The sequence below is a fragment of the Oncorhynchus mykiss genome, chromosome 9 (assembly GCF_013265735.2).
Source record: "Oncorhynchus mykiss isolate Arlee chromosome 9, USDA_OmykA_1.1, whole genome shotgun sequence".
NCBI lineage: Eukaryota > Metazoa > Chordata > Actinopteri > Salmoniformes > Salmonidae > Oncorhynchus > Oncorhynchus mykiss.
The window spans coordinates 63,670,916-63,695,585 of NC_048573.1; the positions used below are offsets into that span (position 1 = coordinate 63,670,916).

Consider the following 24,670-nt stretch of genomic DNA (forward strand, 5'->3'; position numbering starts at 1 on the left):
CTCAAGGGCATTTTAAAGACTTGTCCCGAAGCCACTCCTGCATTGTCTTGGCTGTGTGCTTGGGGTTGTTGTCCTGTTGGAAGGTTTACCATTGCCCCAGTCTGAGGTCCTGAGCGCTCAAGGATCTCTCTGTACTTTGCTCCGTTCATCTTTCCTTCGATCCTGACTAGTCTCCCAAGATCTTCCGATGGAAAAACATTCCCACAGAATGATACTGCCACCACTATGCTTCACCGTGGAATGGTGCCAGGTTTCCTCCAGACGTGACACTTGGCATTCAGGCCAAATCTTGGTTTCATCAGACCAGAGAATCTTGTTTCTCATTGTCAGTCCTTTAAGTGCCTCTTGGCAAAATCCAAGCGGGCTGTCATGTGACTTTTACTGAGGAGTGGCTTCTGTCTGGAAACTACTATAAAGGCCTGATTGGTGGAGTGCTGCAGAGATGTTTGTCATTCTGGAAGGTCCTCCCATCTCCACAGGCCAACTCTAGAACTCTGTCAGTGACCTTTTAGGTTCTTGGTCACCTCCCTGACCAAGTCCCTTCTCCCCCGATTGCTCTGTTTGGCCCGGCGGCCAGCTCTTGGAAGTGTTTTGGTGGTCCCAAACTTCTTCCATTTAAGAATGATGGAGGCCACACAAAATATTTTGGTATCCTTCCCCAGATCTGTGCCTCGACATAATCCTGTCTCGGAGATTTGCGGACAATTCCTTCCACCTCATGGTTGGTTTTTGCACTGTCATCTAAGGTACCTTATATAGACAGGTGTGTACCTTTCCAAGTCATGTCCAATCAATTGAATTTACCAAAGGTGGACTCCAATCAAGTTGTAGAAACATCTCAAGGGATGATAAATGGAAACAGAATGCACCTGAGCTCACTTTCGTGTCTTATAACAAAGGGTCTTATGTAAATAATGTATTTTTGTTTTTTTAATTTTTTATAAATTTGCAAACATTTCTAAAAACCTGTTTTTTGGTTCATCATTATGGGGCATTGTGTGTAGATTGATGAGGATTTGTATTTATTTAATCCATTTTAGAATAAAACTGTAACGTAACAAAGTGTAAAAGGTCAAGGGGTGTGAATACTGTATGTGTGTATACAGTATATAGACACAGAGCTCTGTTAAGAAACGGGTCACTAAATCAGCTTAATGCAGCAGCTTGTGGGTATTAAATCAGCCCAGAGTGTCATACCTTTATTTCCTTCCTTTTAAATCTGACAAGTTATCATGTCAATTAATAATTCTAAAGTGTGTGTGTGTGTGTCTGTGTGTGTCCACAGCCGTTTTGGCCTCTGGGAACAGGTATTGCCCGTGGGTTCCTGGCTGCCTTCGACACAGCATGGATGGTTAGGAGCTGGGGCAAGGGAAGACCCCACATGGAAGTACTTGCTGAGCGGTAAAGAATAGTTTTCCTGTATGATCAATAACACCACCTTTTAAAAGCATGTGACCATCCCTCTTCACTGTATAGAAAGGACTACCCTGGCTGGGCCTTTCAGAGAATTCTTCAACTAGTAATGCCACTCTAGCCTTGTAACTGTATATCTTTGAACATCCATTAATTCACAAGCAGCTGCTTGTAAAAGATCTTACTGTACAAACCCATCGGAATCTTCTGTTCCTTAGTTGGCGCTTCTTCAGTTCCATAGAAACTCACTATCTCTTAAAATGTCTTTCCCTCTGACTGAATAGAGAGAGTATCTACCAGCTCCTGTCTCAGACCACACCAGAGAACACCAGTAAGAAATATAGCGCCTTCAGCATAGACCCGGCTACACGCTACCAGCACGTCAACCTCAACTCCGTCAAGGCCTTCCAGGTCAAAAACATAAATATAATCTATTCCTTCTATTTCTATAGTCAGTGCCGACACAAAGCTACACTCATGCCCGATTCACATTATTGGGCTGACCAGAACTGCACAGTGCTGGCTTGGACATTTCCTTTTTTCAGCACGGTTCCAGCAACTGTAGGGGATGCGTAACCAGGTCAGCTCAGTAAGGTTTGGGTTGGTACGATAGTACGAAAGGGTATGACTACCCCACTGTATCAACGCTAGTAAAATAAATATACTGTATATTGTGCTGTGTAACATTGTAAACACGTTTTGAAATAGATTAATGCTGCTCCCCCATTTTGGTGGATATTTCCTATAGTATTCATGCATTGTCAGGAAACTGCTGTGTGTTTGTATTTTGTGGTGAGCTGAATGGCACTAGAGGAGTATTGTTCTAAAATACTTTAGAGAGTTTTCAGAAGTTACCAGATCAATTACGCTGCATCAAACCAAACCCCAGCTTCTGCCTTTATGAAGCCTGCTGTGTTCTTAGCCTAGTCCCAGATCTGTTTGTGCTGTACAGCCAACTCCTATGCTTGTTGCTTGACAATGACCATAGAAGTTGGCAAGACGGCACAAACGTATATGTTACCAGGCTACTATGTTCTGGCTTCAGTGTGAAGTTGATCTCAACTCTATTGTTTCTTGGTATTCCCTCTCTTTGCATGCATTACGAAGGTGAAACGTCTCTATGATGTGGAAGAACACCTTAATCCTGGGCGACCCAACAAGAAGCCGAAAGAAAATTGGTCTCACCTGCGACAAGGTTAGTCTGGCTTCACATTACTAAAGCAATAATGCATGAAGGGCAGGGGTGTGATTCATTTTGGTTTTGGCACGGCTGTGCTGTGCTGAGATCATGGGCACGCAGAGACTACAACCCATTAAATACATATTTTATATATTTTTTAAATGATGTTTCCTGATCTTAGTTATATCTCTCAAATAGATATAGGTCAGACATTTCAGGACAAACTGCCCTTAGTACTGCATCCTGACAGGGTACTGCAACCTGTCAGGATGCTCTCGATGGTGCAGCTGTATAACTTTTTGAGGATCTGGGGACCCATGCCAAATCTTTTCAGTCTCCTGAGGGGGAAAAGGTGTTGCCGTGTCCTCTTGTCAACTGTCTTGGTGTGTTTGGACCATGATAGTTTGTTGGTGATGTGAACACCAAAGAACTTGAAACTCTTGACCTGCTCCACTACAGCCCCATCGATGTTAATGGGGGCCTGTTCGGCCTGCCTTTTCCTATAGTCAATGATCAGCTCCTTTGTCTTCCTCACGTTGAGGGAGAGGTTGTTGTCATGGCACCACATTGCCAGGTCTCTCGTTGGCGGTGATCAGGCCTACCACTGTTGTGTCGTCAGCAAACTTAATGATGGAGTTGGAGTCGTGTTTGGCCACGCAGTCATGGGTGAACAGGGAGGGGACTAAGCACGCACCCCTGAGGGGCCCCAGTATTGAGGATCAGTGTGGCAGATGTGGCCCGTCAGGAAGTCCAGGATACGGTTGCAGAGGGAGGTGTTTAGTCCCGTGGTACTTAGCTTAGTGATAACCTTTGTGGGCACTATGGTGTTGAACGCTGAGCTGTAGTCAATGAACAACATTCTCACATAGGTGTTCCTTTGGGAAAGGGCAGTGTGGATTGAGATTGTGTCATCTGTGCATCTGTTGGGGCGGTATGCGAATTGGAGTGGGTCTAGAGTTTCCGGGATGATGGTGTTGATGTGAGCCATCATCAGCCTTTCAAAGCACTTCATGGCTACCGATGTGAGTGGTACGGGGCAGGAATCATTTAGGCAGGTACCCTTTGCTTCCTTGGGCACAGGGACTATGGTGGTCTGCTTGAAACATGTAGGTATTACAGAGTCCGTCAGGGAGAGGTAGAAAATGTCAGGGAAGACACTTGCCAGTTGGTCCGAGTATTATTTGAGTACCCATTCAGGTAATCCATCCCTAGCAAACACAGCTGATTAATCAAATTGCATTCTCAACTGAAGATCATGATTATGTGATTTATTTGAGTCAGGCATGTTAGGTGGGGCTTGGGCTAAACTGTGACACCAATCAGGCCCTCGAGGACTGGAATTACCCACCCCTGGCATAGCGGCCAAATCATTTTTGTATGTATTTTTTTGATAATTCAAGGGGTGTTAAAACTCCGAATGAAATAGAAATGGCTGAGACCTTTCTGTTGCATCCTTAGATGCTCAACTTGGAATGTAAACTGTCTGTGTATGAATCACATAATTATTTCAATGCCTGCCTTGATGCAATGTCACTATGTTCCATCGTCCTAATGCAGTGTTCCTATGTGTGTTCATGGCCCAGATTCGGTTGGAGCGTTTGAGGTGCTTTTGAAGTGGTGCCAGCAGCACACTGCAGGGTACGACAGGGTGAACGTGAAAGATCTGAACCAGTCCTGGAGGTCTGGCCTGGCCCTGTGTGCCCTCATCAACACCTTCAGACCCCGTGTCATGTGAGTCTCTGGGCTTTACAAGGGGGGCAAGTCAACGTATCCACCACCTATGTAGCAAATGCACAAGTAGTATTACAGAAGGAAAAACTTACCCATAAGCCTAGTCAAATTTAATTGGTCTGAAGGACTTTTCCTGTTCAAGTTATTCATGGTACTAACTGTCCAATAAGAAAACAAACTTATGTGTTCGGTTACAAATAGGTTTGCTATTGTATGCCCTCCTGAACATGCCCTTGGTCAACATAGTAGCTATCCCTAACCTCTTCCTCCACAGTGACATGTCCTCTCTGGAGGAGTCTAATGCAGTCTACAATAACCAGCTGGCCTTCAACTTGCTGGAGAGAGAGCTGGGCATCCTTCCCATAATGTCAGCCAGGGAGATGTCTTTCATGGGACAGATAGACAAGCTCTCCATGGTGCACTACCTCACACAGATCCACGATGCGTTCAATGAAAGGACACCTACTAAAGGTATGCATTAGGGCAGTGGTTCCCAAACTTTAGCTGCGTACCCCCTCTAGCACCAGGGTCAGCGCACTCTCAAATGTTGTTTTTTGCCATCATTGTAAACCTGCCACACACACACTATATGATACATTTATTAAACATAAGAATGAGTGTGAGTTTGTCACAACCCGGCTCGTGGGAAGTGACAAAGAGCTCTTATAGGACCAGGGCACAAATAATAATAATCAATCATTTTGCCCTTTATTTAACCATCTTACATATTAAACCGTATTTGTTCATTGAAAATTGTGAATAACTCACCACAGGTTAATGAGAAGGGTGTGATTGAAAGGATGCACATAACTCTGCAATATTGGGTTGTATTGGAGAGAGTCTCAGTCTTAAATCATTTCCACACACAGTCTGTGCCTCTGAGTCTCTCTTGTTCAGATATTGATAAGTGGACTGGAGGCAGGGCATGAAAGGGATAACGAATCCAGTTGTTTGTGTCGTCTGTTTCGGGAAAGAACCTGCGTAATTGCGCACCCAGGTTCACATTTGACATTGTCCGTAAGCTTGAGTTCATTTGCACACAAAAAAAATCATAGAATGATGGAAAGACCTGTGTGTTGTCCTTGTTAATGCAGACAGAAAAGAGCTCCAACTTCTTAATCATAGCCTCAAGTTTGTCCTGCACATTGAATATAGTTGTGGAGAGTCCATGTAATCCTGGATTCAGATCATTCAGGTGAGAAAAAACATCACCCAGATAGGCCAGTCGTGTGAGAAACTCGTCATCATGCAAGCTGTCAGGCGAGTGGAAATTATGGTCAATAAAGTTTAAGCTTGTCTCTCAATTTTTAAAAAAAAGTGTCAATACTTTGCCCCTTGATATCCCTTTCAGAAAATTGCATAATGCAGAAAATACACGAGAGTTCAGGGGCCTTGCTTTAACAAAGTTAACCATTTTCACTGTAGTGTCCAAAACGTTTTTCAAGCTGTTAGGCATTCCCTTGGCAACAAGAGCCTCCCGGTGGATGCTGCAGTGTACCCAAATGGCGTCGGGAGCAACTGCTTGCACGCGCGTTACCACTCCACTATGTCTCTCTGTCATGGCTTTTGCGCCATCAGTACAGATACCAACATGAGCAGCAGCTACGTTTAGCTACATACTGACCGTTAGTGGAATTTCCACGAGAGAGTAACGGTTAATGTGATTGGATGTTCATTATTTGACTAGGCTACTTGTATTTGACATTGTGTTGTTATTTTGCTGAACACTAGATGGTTTAATTACATTTTTGGCAGTGAAATGAGGCTACTCAGCCGAGAGAAAGAGAACTCACCCAAATGTTTAGCCCCGTTGTTTTTTTTTAAATAAAAAATAAAACATTTGAATCACATTTTTATATTGCGTACCCCCGACGTAATTTGGCGTACCCCCGACAAATCCCCAGTTTGGGAATACCTGCATTCGGTCAATGTTTATCGTACACCTTACGTAATAATCACTGTGATTGTTTGCTTGATCACTTGTAGCCTTGACTCCAGGAACAAGAATGTGGTGTTGGTCTGTTTTCACGAGACTACATTATGTATTTTTATATCATTTTCTGTTACTGTGACATTGTTATCTTGTCATTGAGCATAGTTGTATTCATTACATGAAGATGTTTACTGGCATATTTCTAGTTGGCATTTCTTAAAACGCTGGACCAAGATTAATTGTATCAATAGCGTATTATTAGTGAAAGGAATTGAATCTGGTCCCAAGTCAGTTGTTCAGACAGTACACAGTTTATGTAACCCCGTTTGTATAAGGGCTCAGGTGTTTTTCCCTCTGAAATGTGTATGATGTTGATAAAAGGGAGAGGGCTGTCATTGTCACTTTAAGAGCATTACCCAGCGTGCCTCTGGTTAGAGTAGCTGGGGCTGAGCTCATAACCAGCCCTGATTGGCTGCCAGGGTTGTGCCGCTCTCCTGCGCTCGGTGGGTAAGCCAGGCAGCAGCCAAAGCAAACAGCATCAGCCTCTGAGGAAATGGCTTATCAGGCTCGGGTGGGACTAGCCTCAGCCTCAGCCTCACCTAAAAGAGATCTAGCTACTATTCCTGTGAGGAGTACGGATTTTCCCACGCTGTTTTTGCTGCCGGAGGTATTTCTGGTAAATACTAGCAGAGTGTGTAGGAGAGAGATTTTCAGTGGGGATCCAGCATTTGGAAGCAGGCTTGGAGAGCAGTTGCTCCGCTTGGCTTTGTCTTGGCTCTGTGATGCTGGAGGTAGAGAATCACTATGTAAGGGGATTGGCTGGCTGGCTGACACACAGATGAGCATGTTTGTTCCGCTAGAACAGAGCAGGAGGACACTAAAGCTTGTGTGTATTTCTCTCTGCTGCAGAACCTCAGAGCCTTCCCCTGAAGCCATCCAAGACCCTGTCTTTTCGGGCTGCTGTGGTCTTCCTCAACAACCTCAAGCACAACTCTCTGCAGCGACGCAAGGTAAGGTTCAGGCAAGCCGCTGCATGGTGTCACTGAGACCACTGTAGTTGGCTGTTTAGTGTTTATTTAATATCAGGGATAGACTGGATAAGAACATTTGTGCAAAACCAGTTGTGTTTTGGGTGAAAAGAGGAGTAGGCCAACCTCAAGTTCGTATGGACGTCATTCTTTTTCATGCAACTCCCTGCTGAGCCGCGAGGTGAGCTAAAACAAGCAGCTGCATGTTGTCGCTGAGACTACTGTAGCTAGATTATTTACTTAATATCAGAGTTTTCTATATGAGAACCTCAAATTCATATGCCCTGTCATTTTAGTTTGTTTCTTGTGATTATACTTTCATTGTACATTCAATTTTCACTAGTTACAGTATTTTTAATGATCATTTGATTGTTTTAGTTCTGTATTATAAATAAGACCATGCTGCATGAGGTTTACAATTTATTTTGGCCTTTTCCAAAATCAACTGTAATGGCAAAGATACTTTTCAAACATGCAAGATAATATCTAAAGAATTGGTCATTTTGAGGTTATTCAGTTAATGTAATTTAAACCATAAACGTGGTCACATGACTGTTTTCTCTTTTACAACAGGAGAGACTAGCAAGCAAGAAAGACAGAAACGGGACGATGGGAGAGGAAAAGGATGTGAGTAGTGTATCCTTATTATCAGAGGCTCACATACAGTACAGAGCTAACCTTTCTCTTTATTGATGGATGTATCTGCAGACTTCAGGACTACTCCAACTGCTATACTATAAATTGTTTCTGTGCTTTGTTCCTCTATTTGATTACTACTGGGATACAGAACCCAGAGACATGTACACAGAGTGAAGAGTTGTTGAGTCCATCAGATTTGTAATTTTGTATTTCTTTGGCCTTCAAAGAAATACTACTCCCTAATGTTGAACCATAACACATGTTTTTGTGCTATGTTGTTGAACTACTGTAAAAATATTACCGTTCTCAATTTCTTTCCCCCCAGCCTTTAGCTCCTCTCTCAGCCCCTAAGGTGAACCCTGACCCTGTGAACCCTGACCCTGAACCGAGCCTGGCGCCAGGCATCAGTAGCAACGAGGAGTGTTACTTCTGTTGCCAGCGGGTCTATGTTCTGGAGAGGATCAGTACTGAGGGAAAGTTATTCCACCGTAGCTGCTTCACCTGCCATCAGTGCGGCACCACCCTTAGACTGGGCGGGTATACCTTCAACCAGCACACTGGTGAGTAGTGAGCACCGCTTGTACCACAGCCTATACTCGGGTACTCTTTTTCAGGGCAATAGGCTAGTGGGTAATCTGCAATTTTAGTAACAAATGTTATTTATAGGGTCCAAATGAGCCTTTTGAATCTTTTAGAAGCAGGATTTTTTACGAGATTCTATAATAGAACAACATCATGTTACTGTACAGTAGAACATCATGTTACTGTACAGTAGAACATCATGTTACTGTACACTAGAACATCATGTTACTGTACACTAGAACAGTAGAACAGCATGTTACTGTACACTAGAACAGTAGAACATGTTACTGTACAATATATCATGTTACTGTTCACTAGAACAATGTTACTGTACAGTAGAACAATAGAACATCATGTTACTGTACAGTAGACCAGCATGTTACTGTACAGTATAACAGCATGTTACTGTACAGTAGAACGTCATGTTACTGTACAGTAGAGCGTCCTGTTACTGTACAGTAGTGCGTCATGTTACTGTACAGTAGCGCGTCATGTTACTGTACAGTAGCGCGTCATGTTACTGTACAGTAGAGCGTCATGTTACTGTACAGTAGAGCGTCATGTTACTGTACAGTAGAGCGTCATGTTACTGTACAGTAGAGCGTCATGTTACTGTACAGTAGAGCGTCATGTTACTGTACAGTAGCGCGTCATGTTACTGTACAGTAGAGCGTCATGTTACTGTACAGTAGCGCGTCATGTTACTGTACAGTAGCGCGTCATGTTACTGTACAGTAGCGCGTCATGTTACTGTACAGTAGAGCGTCATGTTACTGTACAGTAGAGCGTCATGTTACTGTACAGTAGAGCGTCATGTTACTGTACAGTAGCGCGTCATGTTACTGTACAGTAGCGCGTCATGTTACTGTACAGTAGCGCGTCATGTTACTGTACAGTAGCGCGTCATGTTACTGTACAGTAGCGCGTCATGTTACTGTACAGTAGCGCGTCATGTTACTGTACAGTAGAGCGTCATGTTACTGTACAGTAGCGCGTCATGTTACTGTACAGTAGCGCGTCATGTTACTGTACAGTAGCGCGTCATGTTACTGTACAGTAGCGCGTCATGTTACTGTACAGTAGCGCGTCATGTTACTGTACAGTAGCGCGTCATGTTACTGTACAGTAGCGCGTCATGTTACTGTACAGTAGAGCGTCATGTTACTGTACAGTAGCGCGTCATGTTACTGTACAGTAGAGCGTCATGTTACTGTACAGTAGCGCGTCATGTTACTGTACAGTAGCGCGTCATGTTACTGTACAGTAGCGCGTCATGTTACTGTACAGTAGAGCGTCATGTTACTGTACAGTAGAGCGTCATGTTACTGTACAGTAGCGCGTCATGTTACTGTACAGTAGCGCGTCATGTTACTGTACAGTAGAGCGTCATGTTACTGTACAGTAGCGCGTCATGTTACTGTACATTAGCGCGTCATGTTACTGTACATTAGCGCGTCATGTTACTGTACAGTAGAGCGTCATGTTACTGTACAGTAGCGCGTCATGTTACTGTACAGTAGCGCGTCATGTTACTGTACAGTAGAGCGTCATGTTACTGTACAGTAGAGCGTCATGTTACTGTACAGTAGCGCGTCATGTTACTGTACAAGTGGGACTTCCATGGTCATTATTTACTCAGGCATGGAAAATATTTTGTGTGAAATGTTATGTTACATTTTGTCTGTTTGCAAAAAGGCTGCAAATGACTCCCTCTTTTGTCAATACAGAAACAGAATATAGCTATGTCTATTCCCAAAGCTGTCGTACCTGTAGGAAGTTAAAACTTACATTTCTGGATGATAAATACAGCACAGTTTAATTTATTTATGCACCATATGAAAAATGAATGAAAGACACCCGTTTACATGTTTTATGGTTCATGTGAAAAGGGGAACAGGAGACAGGGTTATTAAGTAGCGTCTCTCTCTAACGTGCCAGATCCAGACTCTCTGAAAGCTGTTGTTTTCCTTCTCATGTGCCCGCAGGGAAGTTCTACTGTGAGCTGCACTCTGAACAACTAGAGATGGAGAACGGGGAACAATGCCCATCCTTTCAGGTGGGTCTCTGTTCTGAGTTTGAGCAGATGGGAAATTAAACCATTCTGTTGCATACCATGTTGCCAGCTTGTGGCTTACTTGTCTATGTAGTACATTGCTTTTGACTCAAATGACTAGTTAATTTCACAGGACATTGTGCTTTAACCATTCATTTATAGAGGAATGTTTAATCCCATAATACAATGCCAATGGTACAGTGCTTCTTCCATTCATTTAATGTTTTTCCCTTCCAGGATACAATAGAAGATCACAATGAGAAGGAGAGAGGTGTGAATGGGATCTCCAGTGAAGAGCCCTCACCTTGTCCCTCTGAAGATGATGATGAAGAGTTCTCTCTAGACTTGGGTCTTCCTAAACCAATGGCTCCTCAGGGTGAGGAACACCCCAGCAGCAAACAATCTAATCCTGTAGAGGAGCCCCATGTCCCACCAAATCCACCCATAGACGTTTACCTGAAGAAAGGGTTTAAGGCCAGTGAGGTGGAGGAAGAAAAGGAGGGGAAGGAGAGGGTTGAGGATCCCTCCTCATACCCCCCGACCCCTGTCCCAAAACCTTGTCTATCTTGTTCGGAAATCCCCAGCCCTCAGGCCTCCCCTCCTGTACCCAAACCACGCACCGTCCTCCCCACCCCAAAAAGGGACATGTCACCGGCCCATGTAGGGGAGAAGGGGTCCCTCGAAGCAGCAGGAGAGAAAGGGGCCCCCAAGGCTACCCCAACCCCTGACTCCAGGGCGAAGCAGTCCCTGCGGAAGCTGCAGCTCAACGACAAGGAGAAGAACCAATTAGTCAATCTGAGCTTCAGCCTGGACTCTGACTCAGAGACACCTGGTTCTTCCTCCTGCTCCTCTTCAACAGTCACAGCAGGGGGTCTCAGCCCACCCAAACCTCCAGGTATTCCTCTTTTATTATTGCTTTTGTTTGTTTTGATCTCTTCTACTGTGTTTTAACTGTAAGTGTTAGGATTTTAAATGGGGAGGATGGAATATACAGTGCATTCGAAAAGTGTTCAGACCCCTCCACTTTTTCCGCATTTTGTTACGTTACAACCTTATACGAAAATGTATTAAATTGTTGTTTTTTTCTAATCAATCTCAACACAATGCACTGTAGTTACGAAGCAAAAAAAATAATTTTTAAACATTTTTGCAAATATTCAGACCCTTTTATTCAGTACTTTGTTGAAGCACCTTTGGCAGCGATTACAGCCTCGCGTTTTCACGGGTAAGACACTACAAGCTTGGCACACGCCTGTATTTGGGGAGTTCTTCTCTGCAGATCATCTCAAGCTCTGTTGGGTTGGACTAGCTCAGGTTGACTGCACAGCTATTTTCCGGTCTCTCCAGAGATGTTCAGGTTAAATCGGGTTAAAGTCCGGGCTCTGGCTGGGCCAGTCAAGGACATTCAGAAACTTGTCCCTAAGCCGCTCCTGCGTTGTCTTGGGTATGTGCTTGGGGTCGTTGTCTTATTGGAAGGGGAACATTCGCCTCAGTCTGAGGTCCTGAGCGCTCTGGAGCATGTTTTCATCAAGGATCTCTGTAGATTGCTCAGTCCCTGCTGCTAAAAAACATCCCCACAGCATGATGCTGCTACCTCCATGCTTCACCGTAGGTATGGTATTGGCCAGGTCATGAGCAGTGCCTGGTTTCCTCCAGACATGTCGCTTGGTATTCAGGCCAAAGTGTTCAATCTTGGTTTCATCAGAACAGAGAATCTTGTTTCTCATGGTCTGAGAATCCTTAAAGTGCCTTTTGGCAAACTCCAAGCAGGCTGTCATTTCCCTTTTACTGAGGAGTGGCTTCCGTCTGGCCACTCTAAAGACCTGATTGGTGGAGTGCTGCAGAAAAGTTTCTCCCATCTCCACAGAGGAATTCTGGAGCTCTGTCAGTGGCCATCAGGTTATTGGTTTGACCGGGCGGCCAGCTCTAGGAAGATTCTTGGTGGTTCCAAACTTCTATCATTTAAGAATTATGGAGGCCACTTTGTTCTTGGGGACCTTCAATGCTGCAGAAATGTTTTTGTACCCTTCCCCAGATTCGTGCCTCGACATAATCCTGTCTCTGAGCTCTATGGACAATTCGTTCAACCTCATGGCTTAGTTTTTGCTCTGACATGCACTGACAACTGTGGGACCTTATATAGACAGCTGTGTGCCTTTCCAAATCATGTCCAATCAATTTAATTTACCACAGGTGGACTCCAAATTGTAGAAACATCTCAATGAGGATCAATGTAAACAGGATGCACCTGAGCTCAATTTCAATATTAATCAATATTAAATTAAGGCTGTAATGTGGAAAAAGTGAAGGGGTCTGAATACTTTCCGAATGCACTGTAACTCCTTTTGAGGTATGATGATAAGTTATGTTCAAAATTACCACAGTTGGTAGCTTGAGGGTTAAATCGAGTTTGATTTGCAGATTGCCAGGAGGAGGAGGGCTACTGGATTGGGGGCTCGAGGCCGGCGGGACACATCCGGGAGCTCAGGAACCGCCGCTGCTTCAGAAGGAAAGAGGAGCCTGAGGAGGGCCAGGGTCAACACGGCAGGGTCCGCTCCAAATTCTCCCCCTGGAACCTCTCCTCCCCTCGGCCGAGGAGGGACTACCGCTTCAGCGTCCTCAACAGCCACCCAGGTAAAGCTCCCTGTAAAGTGGTGTGGTTGGACTGTCTCAGCTTTGCCACAGTATTTATCTATCTATTTAATCAATAGCGTGTATTTGTATAGGCTTTGTACAGCAACAGTTGTCACAAAAGTGCTTTCCAGATACCTGACCTGGACCCCGAAAGAGCAACCAGCAGTTGTTGATTCCCATGTTCTTCATATCTGTCCTGAATGAATTGTTTCATTTCTCTATCTTCACAGAAGTACACTATCACCACAGTGTATCCGAAGATGGTGGTGCTGATGATGAGGAGGATGATGATGATTATGATGAGTTGGATATGTTTGGAGTAGATGGCATGGATTTATATGATGACAAGGTAAGGACTGGGACTTTTTTAGCTGGCGTTTTAATTCCATCTATGGAATTTCATGATGTATACAGTACCAGTCAAAAGTTTGGAGATGCCTATTCATTCCAGGGTTTTTCTTAATTCTTTACTATTTTCTACATTAATAATAGTGAAGACATCAAAACTATGAAATAACACATATGGAATAATGTAGTAACCAAAAAGGTGTTAAACAAATCAAAATGTATTTTATATTTGAGATTCTCCAAAGTAGCTACCCTTTGCCAAGTGTGCAAAGCTGCCGTCTTCTCTCATGAGGTTGTCATGAGGTTGTCACCTGGAATGCATTTCAATTAACAGGTGTGTTAAGTTGTGGAATTTCTTTCCTTCTTAATGCATTTGAGACAATAATTTGTGTTGTGACAAGGTAGGGGTGGTATACAGAAGATGGCCCTATTTAGTAAAATAGCAATTCCATATTATGGCAAGAACAGCTCAAATAAGCGAAGAGAAACGACAGTCCACCGTGACTTTAAGACATGAAGGTCAGTAAATCCGAAAACATTTCAAGGACTTTGAATGTTTTTTGCAGTCGCAAAAACCATCAAGTGCTATGATGAAACTGGCTCTCATGAGGACCACCACAGGAAAGGAAGACCCAGAGTTACTTCTGCTGCAGAGGATACGTTAATTAGAGTTAACTGCACCTCAGATTGCAGGCCAAATAAATGCTTCACAGATTTCAAGTAACATACACATCTCAACATCAACTGTTCAGAGGAGACTGCGTGAATCAAGCCTTTATGGTTGAATTGCTGCAAAGAAACCACTACTAAAGGACACCAATAAGAAGAAGAAGCTTGCTTGAGCCAAGAAACACAAGCAATGGACATTCGACTAGTGGAAATCTTTCCTTTGGTCTGATGAGTCCAAATTTTAGATTTTTTTGTTCACAAGTGCTCAGCATATGTGGGAACTCCTTCAAGACTGTTGGAAAAGCATTCCAGGTGAAGCTGGTTGAGAGAGTGTGCAAAGCTTTTATCAAGGAAAAGGGTGGCTACTTTGAAGAATCTAAAATATATTTTGATTTGTTTAACACTTTTTTTAGTTACTACATGATTCCATATGTGTTATTTCATAGTTTTGATGTCTTCACTATTATTTTACAATGTAGAAAATAGTAAAAATAAAGAAAAACCATTGAATGAGTAGGTGTGTCCAAACTTTTGACTGGTACTGTATAATATTCTTATTATAATTATATTATTATTACTATTATTATTAGTATTATTATTATTAGCTACACACACACACACTCACCCTTACTCTGCTGTCTCTAGTTCCAGATCGTCCATTCAGACCCTGTGAAGGCTGAGAAGCTACAGCTGATGAAGATGAGGACTTTGGCACGTCGGGCAAAGACATCTGAGATGCAGCGCTTCCACAAAGCCCAGGTCAGTTCACAGTTCACCAAGTTATCTAATCAGCTCTGCTGTGGAATAGCTAAAGGGATACTGCGAGATTCTGGCAATTAAGCCATTTTTCTACTTACCCAGAGTCCTATGAACTCGTGGTGGATACAGTTTTCATGTCTCTGCGTGCAGCCATTGCGCTAACACTAGCTAGTATTGGCTTGTGAAACTACCTCTAACTTCCTTCATACTGCATGCAGAGACATAAAATGGCTACCCAGACTATTTTCATTGCCCCCCCTCTACGCTACTGCTACCTTTTTGTTATTATCTATGCATAGTCACTTTAATAACTCTACCTACATATTACCTCGACACCGTTGCCCCCGCACATTGACTCTGTACCGGTAACCACTGTATATAGCCTCGCTATTGTTATTTTAATGCTGCTCTTTAATTATTTGTTACTTTTATCTCTTACTTTTTTAGGTATTTTCTTAAAACTGCATTGTTGGTTAAGGCTTGTAAGTAAGCATTAAGGTCTACACTTGTTGTATTCTGCGCATGTGACATATACAATTTGATTTGACATACAAATGGTATCCACGAGTTCATCTGACTCTGGGTAAGTAAAAAGAAATGGCCAGAATCTCGCAGTATCCCTTTAACATTGGACGCAGTATATTGACGATTGGTGCTTATCCAATATTACCCATCTTCTGCTTGTACTCCCCAGTCTATCCAGAGGCGACTGGAGGAGATCGAGGTGACGTATAAAGAGCTGGAGGATGAAGGTGTGGTGCTGGAGCAGGTACTCAGAGGAGAGGAAGGTGGGAACCCAGACAGATCCATTTGCTCTAACTAACACAATGACCACTAACAATAACTAGGAAAATATTGACCTTAGCTTGCCCTGAACAACAGGGATTTGACTTTTCATCTTTGATTCTTTGATATTCTGATGGATGTAATTACACCGGTATTTGGTTAACTTTAGTAAGCCAGCAATGTACAGATGGACTTTTTTTTAGTATTTTGCTCTTCAGCAATCATATACAGTGCCTTTGAAAGTATTCAGACCCCTTGACTTTTTCCACATTTAGTTACGTTACAGCCTGAAATTAAAATGGATTACATTTAGGTTTTGTGTCACTGCATGTGTGGGGCACAGAGATGAGGTAGTCATTCAAAAATCATGTTAAACACTTATTGCACACAGTGTAAGTCAATGCAACCTATTATGTGACTTGTTAAGCACATTTGTACTCCTGAATTTATTTAGGCTTGCCATAACAAAGGGGTTTAATACTTGACTCAAGACATTTCAGCGTTTCATTTTTAGTTTATTTGTAAACATAATTCCACAGCAGAAAGGTTACCCCTTAATGTCGAAGTGGAATTACGTTTACAAATTCACTCAAAATAAAACGCTGAAATGTCTTGAGTCAATAAGTATTAAACCCCTTTGTTATGGCAAGCCTAAATAAATTCAGGAGTAAAAATGTGCTTAACAAGTCACATCAGTTGCATGGACTCAATCCGTGTTCAGTAATAGTGGTTAACATGATTTTTCAATAATTACCTTTTCTCTGTACCTCACACATACAATTATCTGTAAGGTCCCTCTGTCGAGCAGTGAATTGTAAACACAGATTCAACCACAAAGACCAGCGAGGTTTTCCAATGCCTCGTAAAGAAGTGCACCTATTGGGAGATAAAAAATAACAGCATTTCCCTTTGAACATGGTAAAGTTACAGTGCATTCAGAAAGTATTCAGACCCCTTGACTTTTTCCACATTTTGTTACGTTACTCTTTATTCTAAAATGGAATAAATAGCTTTTTCCCTCGTCAATCTATACACAATACCCCATAATGACTAAGCCAAAATGTGTATATATATTTTGGGGGGCTGATTTGATAAAAAAATCAAATAGAAATATATCACATTTACATCAGTATTCAGACACTTTACTCAGTGCTTTGTTGAAGCACCTTTGGCAGCATTACAGCCTTGAGTTTTCTTGGGTATGATGCTACAAGCTTGGCACACCTGTATTTGGGCAGTTTCTCCCATTCTTCTCTGCAGATCTTCTCAAGCGCTGTCAGGTTGGATGGGGAGCTTCACTGCACAGCTATTTTCAGGTCTCTCCAAAGATGTTAGATCGGGTTCAAGTCCGGGCTCTGGCTGGGACACTCAAGGACTTTCAGAGACTTGTCCCAAAACCACTCCTGCATTGTCTTGGCTGTGTGCTTAGGGTCGTTGTCTTTTTGGAATGTGAACCTTCGCCCCAGTCTGATGTCCTGAGTTCTCTGGAGCAGGTTTTCATCAAGGATTTCTCTGTACTTTGCTCCGTTCATCTTTCCCTTGATCTGGAGTAGTCTTCCAGTCCCTGCCACTGAAAAACATCCCCACCGCATGATGCTGCTACCACGATGCTCCACCGTAGGGATGGTGCCAGGTTTCTTCCAGGCGTGAGGCTTGGCATTCAAGCCAAAGAATTCAAGCTTGGATTCATCAGAACAGAGAATCTTGTTTCTCATGGTCTGAGAGTCCTTTAGGTGCCTTTTGGCAAACTCCAAGCGGCCTGTCATGTGCCTTTTTACTGAGGAGGGGCTTCCATCTGGCCACTCTAGCATAAAGGCCTGATTGGTGGAGGGCTGCAGAGATGGTTGTCCTTCTGGAAGCTCCTCCCATCTCCACAGAGGACCTCTGGAGCTCTGTCAGTGACAATCCGTTCTTGGTCACCTCCCTGACCAAGGCCCTTCTCCCCTGATTGCTCGGTTTGTCCAGGCGGCACTGTGTTCATGGGGACATTCAATGCTTCCCCAGATCTGTGCCTCGACACAATCCTGTCTTGGAGCTTTACAGATAATTTCTTCGATCTCATGGTTTGATTTTTGCTCTGACATGCACTGTCAACTGTGGGACCTTATATAGACAAGTGTGTGCCTTTCCAAATCATGTCCAATCAATTGAATTTATGACAGGTGGCTCCTATCAAGTTGTAGAAACAACTCAAGGATGATCAATAGAAAGAGGATGCACCTGATCTTAATTTGGAGTCTCGTAGCAAAGGGTCTGAATACTTATGTAAATAAGGTATTTCTGATTTGTATTTTTAATAAATGTGCTTTCACTTTGGCATTATGGGGTGTTGTGTGTAGATTGATTTTTTTTGTATTTAAAAAAAATCTATTTTAGAATAAGGCTGTAATACTCTCCGAATGTACTGTATTAATTACGCTTTGTATGGGGTATCAATACACCCAGTCACTACAAAGATACAGGTGTCCTTCCTAACTCAGTTGCCGGAGAGGAAGGAAACCGCTCAGGGATTTCACCATGAGGCCAATGGGGACTTGAAAACGGTTGCAGAGTTTAATGGCTGGGAAAGGAGAACTGTGGATGAATCAGTAACATTTTAGTTACTCCACAGTAACCATAATGACAGAGTGAAAAGAAGAAAGCCTGTACAGAATAAACATATTCCAAAACATGCATCCTGTTTACAATAAGGTACTAAAGTAAAACTGCATAACTGTGGCAAAGAAATGTCCTGAATACAAAGTGTTATGTTTGGGTCAAACACAACATATCTCTGAGTACCACTCTTCATATTTTCAAATATGGTGCTGGCTGCATCATGTTATGGGTATTCTTGTCATCGGCAAGGAATAGCAAGATGGCGCCGACAGAGATGGTCGCCTCGCTTCGCGTTCTTAGGAATCTATGCAGTATTTTGTTTTTTTTATGTATTATTTCTTACATTGTTACCCCAGGAAATCTTAAGTATTATTACATTCTGCCGGGAAGAACTATTGGATATAAGAGCAACGTCAACTTACCAACATTACGACCAGGAATAACCACCACCCAGGACAATGGATCTGATCCCAGTAGCTGACCCAAAACAACGGCGCCACAGAAGGGGCAGACGGAACGGTCTTGTGGTCAGGCTTCATAGACGGGCACATCGCTCACCGCTCCTGAGTATACTACTCGCCAATGTTCAGTCTCTTGATAACAAGGTAGACGAAATTCGAGCAAGGGTTGCCTTCCAGAGAGACCTCAGAGATTGTAACATTCTCTGTTTCACAGAAACATGGCTCACTCGGGATTCGTTATCAGAGTCGGTACAGCCACCCGGTTTCTTCATGCATCGTGGCAACAGAAACAAACATCTCTCTGGTAAGAAGAAGGGAGGGTTATATGCCTTGTGATTAACGACTCGTGGTGTAATCATAACAACATGCCGGAACTCAAGTCCTTTAGTTCACCTGACCTAGAATTTCTTACAATCAAATGCCGACCTCATTACCTACCAAGAGAATTCTCTTCGATTATAATCACAGGCGTGTATATCCCCCTCCCAAACAGATACCTCGACGGCCCTGAAATAACTAAATGGACTCTATGTAAAACTGGAAACCATACATCCTGAGGCTGCATGTATTGTAGCTGTGGATTTTAACAAAGCTAATCTGAAAACAAGGCTCTCTAAATTCTATCAGCATATCGAATGACTCGAGCTAGCAGCATTATTGGTCATTGCTACTCTAACTTCTGCGACGCAGACCCCGTCCTCCTTTCGGACAAATCTGACCACGACATGTTGTTGTTCCCAGCCTATAGACAAAAACTTAAACAGAAACGCCCGTGCTCAGGTCTGTTCAATGCTGGTCCGACCAATCGGATTCCACGCTTCAAGATTGCTTCGATCACGTGGACTTTGATATGTTCCGGATAGCCCCAGGCAACAACATTGATGTATACGCTAACTCGGTGAGCGAGTTTATTAGCAAGTGCATCGGTGATGTTGCTCCCACAGTGACTATTAAAACCTTCCTTAACCAGAAACCGTGGATTGATGGCAGCATTCGCACAAAACTGAAAGCGCAAAGCACTGCTTTTAATCATGGCAACGCGACCGGAAACATGACCGAATACAGTGTAGCTATTCCCTCCACAAGGCAATGAAACAAGCTGAGCGTCAGTATAGAGACAAAGTAAGATTACAAAAAGAAAACCAGCCGCGTCACAGACACCGACGTCTTGCTCCCAGACAAATTAAACAACTTCTTTGCTCGCTTTGAGGACAATACAGTGCCACTGATACGGCCTGCTACCAAACCTGTGGGCTCTCCTTCACCGTGGCCAACGTGAGTAAAACATTTCAATGTGTTAACCCTCGCAAGGCTGCTGGCCCAGACGGCATCCCTAGCCGCGGCCTCAGAGCATGCGCAGACCAGCTGGCTGGTGTGTTTACGGACATATTCAATCAATCCTTATCCCAGTCTGCTGTGCCCACATGCTTCAAGAGGGTCACCATTGTTCCTGTCCCCAAGAAAGCTAAGGTAGCTGAGCTCAACGACTACCCCGTAGCACTCACTTCTGTCGTCATGAAGTGCTTTAAGAGACGAGGCAAGGATCATATCACCTCCACCCTACCTGATACCCTAGACCCACTCCAATTTGCCTCCCGCCCCAATAGGTCCACAGACACTGCACACTGCCCTAACCCATCTGGACAAGAGGAATAGCTATGTAAGAATGCTGTTCATTGACTACAGCTCAGCATTTAACATTTAGCATTTAGATCCTGGGTCTAAACCCTTTTCTGTGCAACTGGGTCCTGGACTTTCTGACGGGCCGCCCCCAGGTGGTGAGGGTAGGAAACAACATCTCCACCCCGCTGATCCTCAACACTGGGGCCCCACCAGGGTGCGTTCTCAGCCCTCTCCTGTACTCCCTGTTCACCCATGACTGTGTGGCCATGCACGCCTCCAACTCAATCATCAAGTTTGCAGACGACACTACAGTGGTAGGCTTGATTACCAACAATGACGAGACAGCCTACAGGGAGGAGATGAGGGCCCTCGGAGTGTGGTGTCAGAAAAATAACCTCTCACTCAACGTCAACAAAGCAAAGGAGATGATCGTGGACTTCAGGAAACAGTAGAGGGAGCACCCCCCTATCCCCATCGATGGGACAGTAGTGGAGGAGGTGGAAAGTTCCTTGGCGTACACATCACGGACTAATTGAAATGGTCCACCCACACAGACAGCGTGGTGAAGAAGGCGCAACAGCGCCTCTTCAACCTCAGGAGGCTGAAGACATTTGGCTTGTCACCGAAAACACTCACAAACTTTTACAGATGCACAATCGAGAACATCCTGTCGGGCTGTATTTTCTTTTTTGCCTTTCATTCTAGACAAATGCACCTTTCAGCAGGACAATAACATAAAACACAAGGCCAAATATACACTGGAGTTGCTTACCAAGACAATGAGTGGCCTAGTTACAGTTTTGACATAGATTGACTTGAACATGGCTGTCTAGCAATTATCAACAACCAATTGTTTTTAAGAATAATGTGCAACTATCGTACAATACAGGTGTGCAAATCTCTTAGAGAATTATCCAGGATGACTCACAGCTGTAATCGCTGCACAACGTTGATTCTAGCATGTATTGGCTCAGGGGTGTGAATAGTTATGTAAATGAGATATTTCTGTATTTCTTTTACAATAAATTAGCAACAATTTCTAAACATGTTTTCACTTTGTCATTTTGGGGTATTGTGTGTAGATGTGTTTAAAAAATACTACTAATAATAATATTTAATCAATTTTCTATTCAGGCTGTAACACAAAAGTCAAAGGATATTAATACTTTCTGAAGGCACTGTAATCTTCGTCTGTATTTTCACCAACAAATGGTGGAAAATAATTTTGACATTCACCCTCTGTTTCCTCCCACAGACAGCTGTGGTTCTCCTGGGATGATCGACCAGTGGGTCCATCTGGTCCACCAGAAGAACACTCTGGTCTCTGAGGAGTCAGACCTTATGGTGGCGTGAGTATATAGCCCTGTTTTATTTTTTGTTGTTTTTATTCATCACATTTCAATACATATTGAGTAATGCTTTGTTTTCTGTGTAGCACATACGTTCCCAGCAAGCCAGTGGGGACACAGCAGCAGACGTCCCTCTCTCCACACTGTCACTATTGTTTACGCTGACCCTTATTCAACAGTTACTTCCTTGTTTGGGGGTTTGATCACAACTTACTTTAAGGCTCCATTGACTGTAAACAGCCGGAAGCAGTCTTCTAGGTTGAGTCACCCTGTTGTTATCCAGCTGGTGTTTCCTTCTCTTGGCTCCTCAGGTCTCGACAGCTAGAGCTGGAGGACAAACAGAGCACGCTAGAGATGGAACTGAGACGATACGAGCTGGATGGTAAGTTACCCTACACAAACAGTTTATTTTCTTTATATTCATGATGTTCACTGTATTTCAATGTGAAACACAGACCGAAACGTTGCCTTTGTGTCACTAACCATGTTTCCATCCAGTTTTTATGCAATTAAAGTCATACAATATAAAATAAATCACAAGAGCTGTGATGGAAACAGGAAATGTTATAAATGCAGACAGATAATTAGTTCATTCAACATGGTGGGATTTTTTTAGTGTAAAATGTGCTATGCGAGAAATGGCAGTGTAAACGCCTTTATGCGCAAATATTTATATAATAACCATTATATCGAAGTAAACTTGGAGTCACACGATGACATGGTGTGTGGTCCTCACACTATGACTCGGAAAACCATGCAGTTTAAATTAGGCTACAGATGAAATAATTTATGATGAACTTCAGTGGCTCCCGAGTGGCGCTGTGGTCTAAGGCACTGCATCTCACCAAGGTTGTATCACATCCTGCTGTGATTGGGAGTCCCATAGGGCGGCGCACAATAGGCCCAGCGTCATCCGGGTTTGTTCAGGGTAGGCCGTCATTGTAAATAAGATTTTGTTCTTAACTGACTTGCCTAGTTAAATAAAGGTTAAATACAATTAAAAATAGTGGTGAAACTGCATGGTATGAGCTTGATGCCACTTTCCAATAAGTGTTAAGGGTCTTATTTTGGTGACATGATGATCGATGCTTGTCTGCCGTTTTGACAGTCATAATCCATAATCTCATCATGTCGTTTCCATATGTTTGATGTGTTTGATACCGTACCATATATTCCATTCCAGCCATTACAATAAGCCTGTACTCCTATAGCTCCTCCCACCAGCCTCCACTGCCACAGAGCCTACCTGCACTATCTGCCAGCTGTTGGCTAGAGCACATGTGCCATGACCAGAGTAGGCACATTTGCTATTTAACACACAGAGTAGAAAATGTGATAGAAACACATTGAACTTTAGATTTTTATTCGCTACATGAAAAGGTACATTTTGTGTGCGCTACATCATCATGCACTGATTTTTATCTGGAACTAGTCCGTTTTTTTTAAATACACCACTAGTTGGAAAATGCACATATTTTCTTTATGCGGATTTGAGAATATCTGCATGAAAGTCTGTCGCCAATTGGATGGAAACCTAGCTACTGATAGCATTGTTGAAAGATCACTTATCGGGAGCAGCAAACAGTGTGCGGATAGACTTCTTTCTGTTCAGCTCCAGTTCAAAGTTTGTCATTTTCGTTCTGTCCGTGTCCACCCCAGATTCTGAGAGGTCTGTGGAGCAGCAGGCAGAAGAGGAGCGTGTGCTGCAGGATATGCTGGAGGTGGTGGACATGAGGAACTCTCTGGTGGCCTTCCTAGACGAGACGAGACTACAAGAGACGGAGACTGATGAGCAGCAGTCCACCTCGCTGCTAGAGGTCAAGAGACACCCTACAGCCTCAGCTGGGGCACAGGTGTACTGGGCGTGAGGGTGACTTGGACTGGGCGTGAGGGTGACACATACAGGTACACCCACTGTCACACACACACACACACGCATACACACACACACACAAATACATGTGCAGTTACATACACACTTACATATATTAGTAGAGACTTGCTGCTTACAGACACACCCATAATGTTGCATTTGAGAAGCCAAATATGTATTGGTGAAGGTATTTCTCCACAAGTGTTGTGCTCAGTGTTGAGGTACAGTATACTGACCAGAGGCAACGACACAGACCCTGGCCTGGATAACTGGCTGTCCTTCCTGGCCTGTCCCCATGGGCAGTCCATCCGCAGTCAAGGCAGTCCTGCTCCAGCAGCAGCCCCAGGATAGAGAGACCACCACAGCCAGCTGAACTCACACCAACCTCACTGAGGACCTGCTGACAATACAAAGCCAAGGATCCAAAGTCGCATGTTCTTAACTCATGGTGGTTTGTGGAGATATTATATTCTGTGGGTTGGACAGTATTGTTTCAAATGGATTCTGGATTCATGTTCATTTATTTTGGTAAACCTAAATCAGCTAGTTCTGCTAAGCACAAAGGTAATGAGATTATCGCAATTCTACTTTTCTATAATGTAGTGACAAAATTAGATACAATACAAAAAAAATTGGGCCATAAAATGTGTTTTTTGAAATGTCCTTATTTTCCATGAAAACATGCATGAAATAAGTTGCAAAATGAACAGGAAATATAGTCAAGGTGTTGACAAGGTTATAAATAATGATTTTTAATTTAAATAATAGTTGTGTTCTTCAAACTTTGATTTCTTCAAAGAATCCTCCATTTGCAGAAATTACAGCCTTTCAGATCTTCGGCATTCTAGTTGTCAATTTGTTGAGGTAATCTGAAGCGATTTCACCCCATGCTTCCTGAAGCACCTCCCACAAGTTGAATTGGCTTGATGGGCACTTCTTACGTACCATACCGTCAAGCTGCTCCCACAACAGCTCAATAGGGTTGAGATCCGGTGAATGTGCTGGCCACTC

At 43.3% G+C, this 24,670-nt stretch overlaps 1 protein-coding gene across 2 annotated transcripts in view; it reads left to right on the forward strand.

The window, feature by feature from the left end:
- The window catches only part of LOC110532622 (F-actin-monooxygenase mical1), a 46,569-nt gene extending 22,152 nt beyond the window's left edge, over positions 1-24,417 (forward strand). The window contains exons 10-27 of one of the 2 annotated variants that reach the window (XM_021616682.2): positions 1,286-1,401; positions 1,698-1,824; positions 2,521-2,608; positions 4,177-4,324; positions 4,599-4,795; positions 7,167-7,267; positions 7,859-7,912; positions 8,250-8,484; positions 10,492-10,562; positions 10,797-11,454; positions 12,981-13,193; positions 13,424-13,542; positions 14,856-14,969; positions 15,664-15,757; positions 21,693-21,786; positions 22,098-22,168; positions 23,446-23,691; positions 23,874-24,417. In XM_021616682.2, coding sequence (XP_021472357.2) covers positions 1,286-1,401; positions 1,698-1,824; positions 2,521-2,608; positions 4,177-4,324; positions 4,599-4,795; positions 7,167-7,267; positions 7,859-7,912; positions 8,250-8,484; positions 10,492-10,562; positions 10,797-11,454; positions 12,981-13,193; positions 13,424-13,542; positions 14,856-14,969; positions 15,664-15,757; positions 21,693-21,786; positions 22,098-22,168; positions 23,446-23,654 — 2,709 coding nt within the window. In that variant the 3' untranslated portion in view covers positions 23,655-23,691; positions 23,874-24,417. Of the gene's footprint in view, positions 1-1,285; positions 1,402-1,697; positions 1,825-2,520; positions 2,609-4,176; positions 4,325-4,598; positions 4,796-7,166; positions 7,268-7,858; positions 7,913-8,249; positions 8,485-10,491; positions 10,563-10,796; positions 11,455-12,980; positions 13,194-13,423; positions 13,543-14,855; positions 14,970-15,663; positions 15,758-21,692; positions 21,787-22,097; positions 22,169-23,445 lie in introns of both variants that reach the window. The other variant, XM_021616681.2, reaches the window with a different exon arrangement.
- Positions 24,418-24,670: the final 253 nt, after the last annotated feature.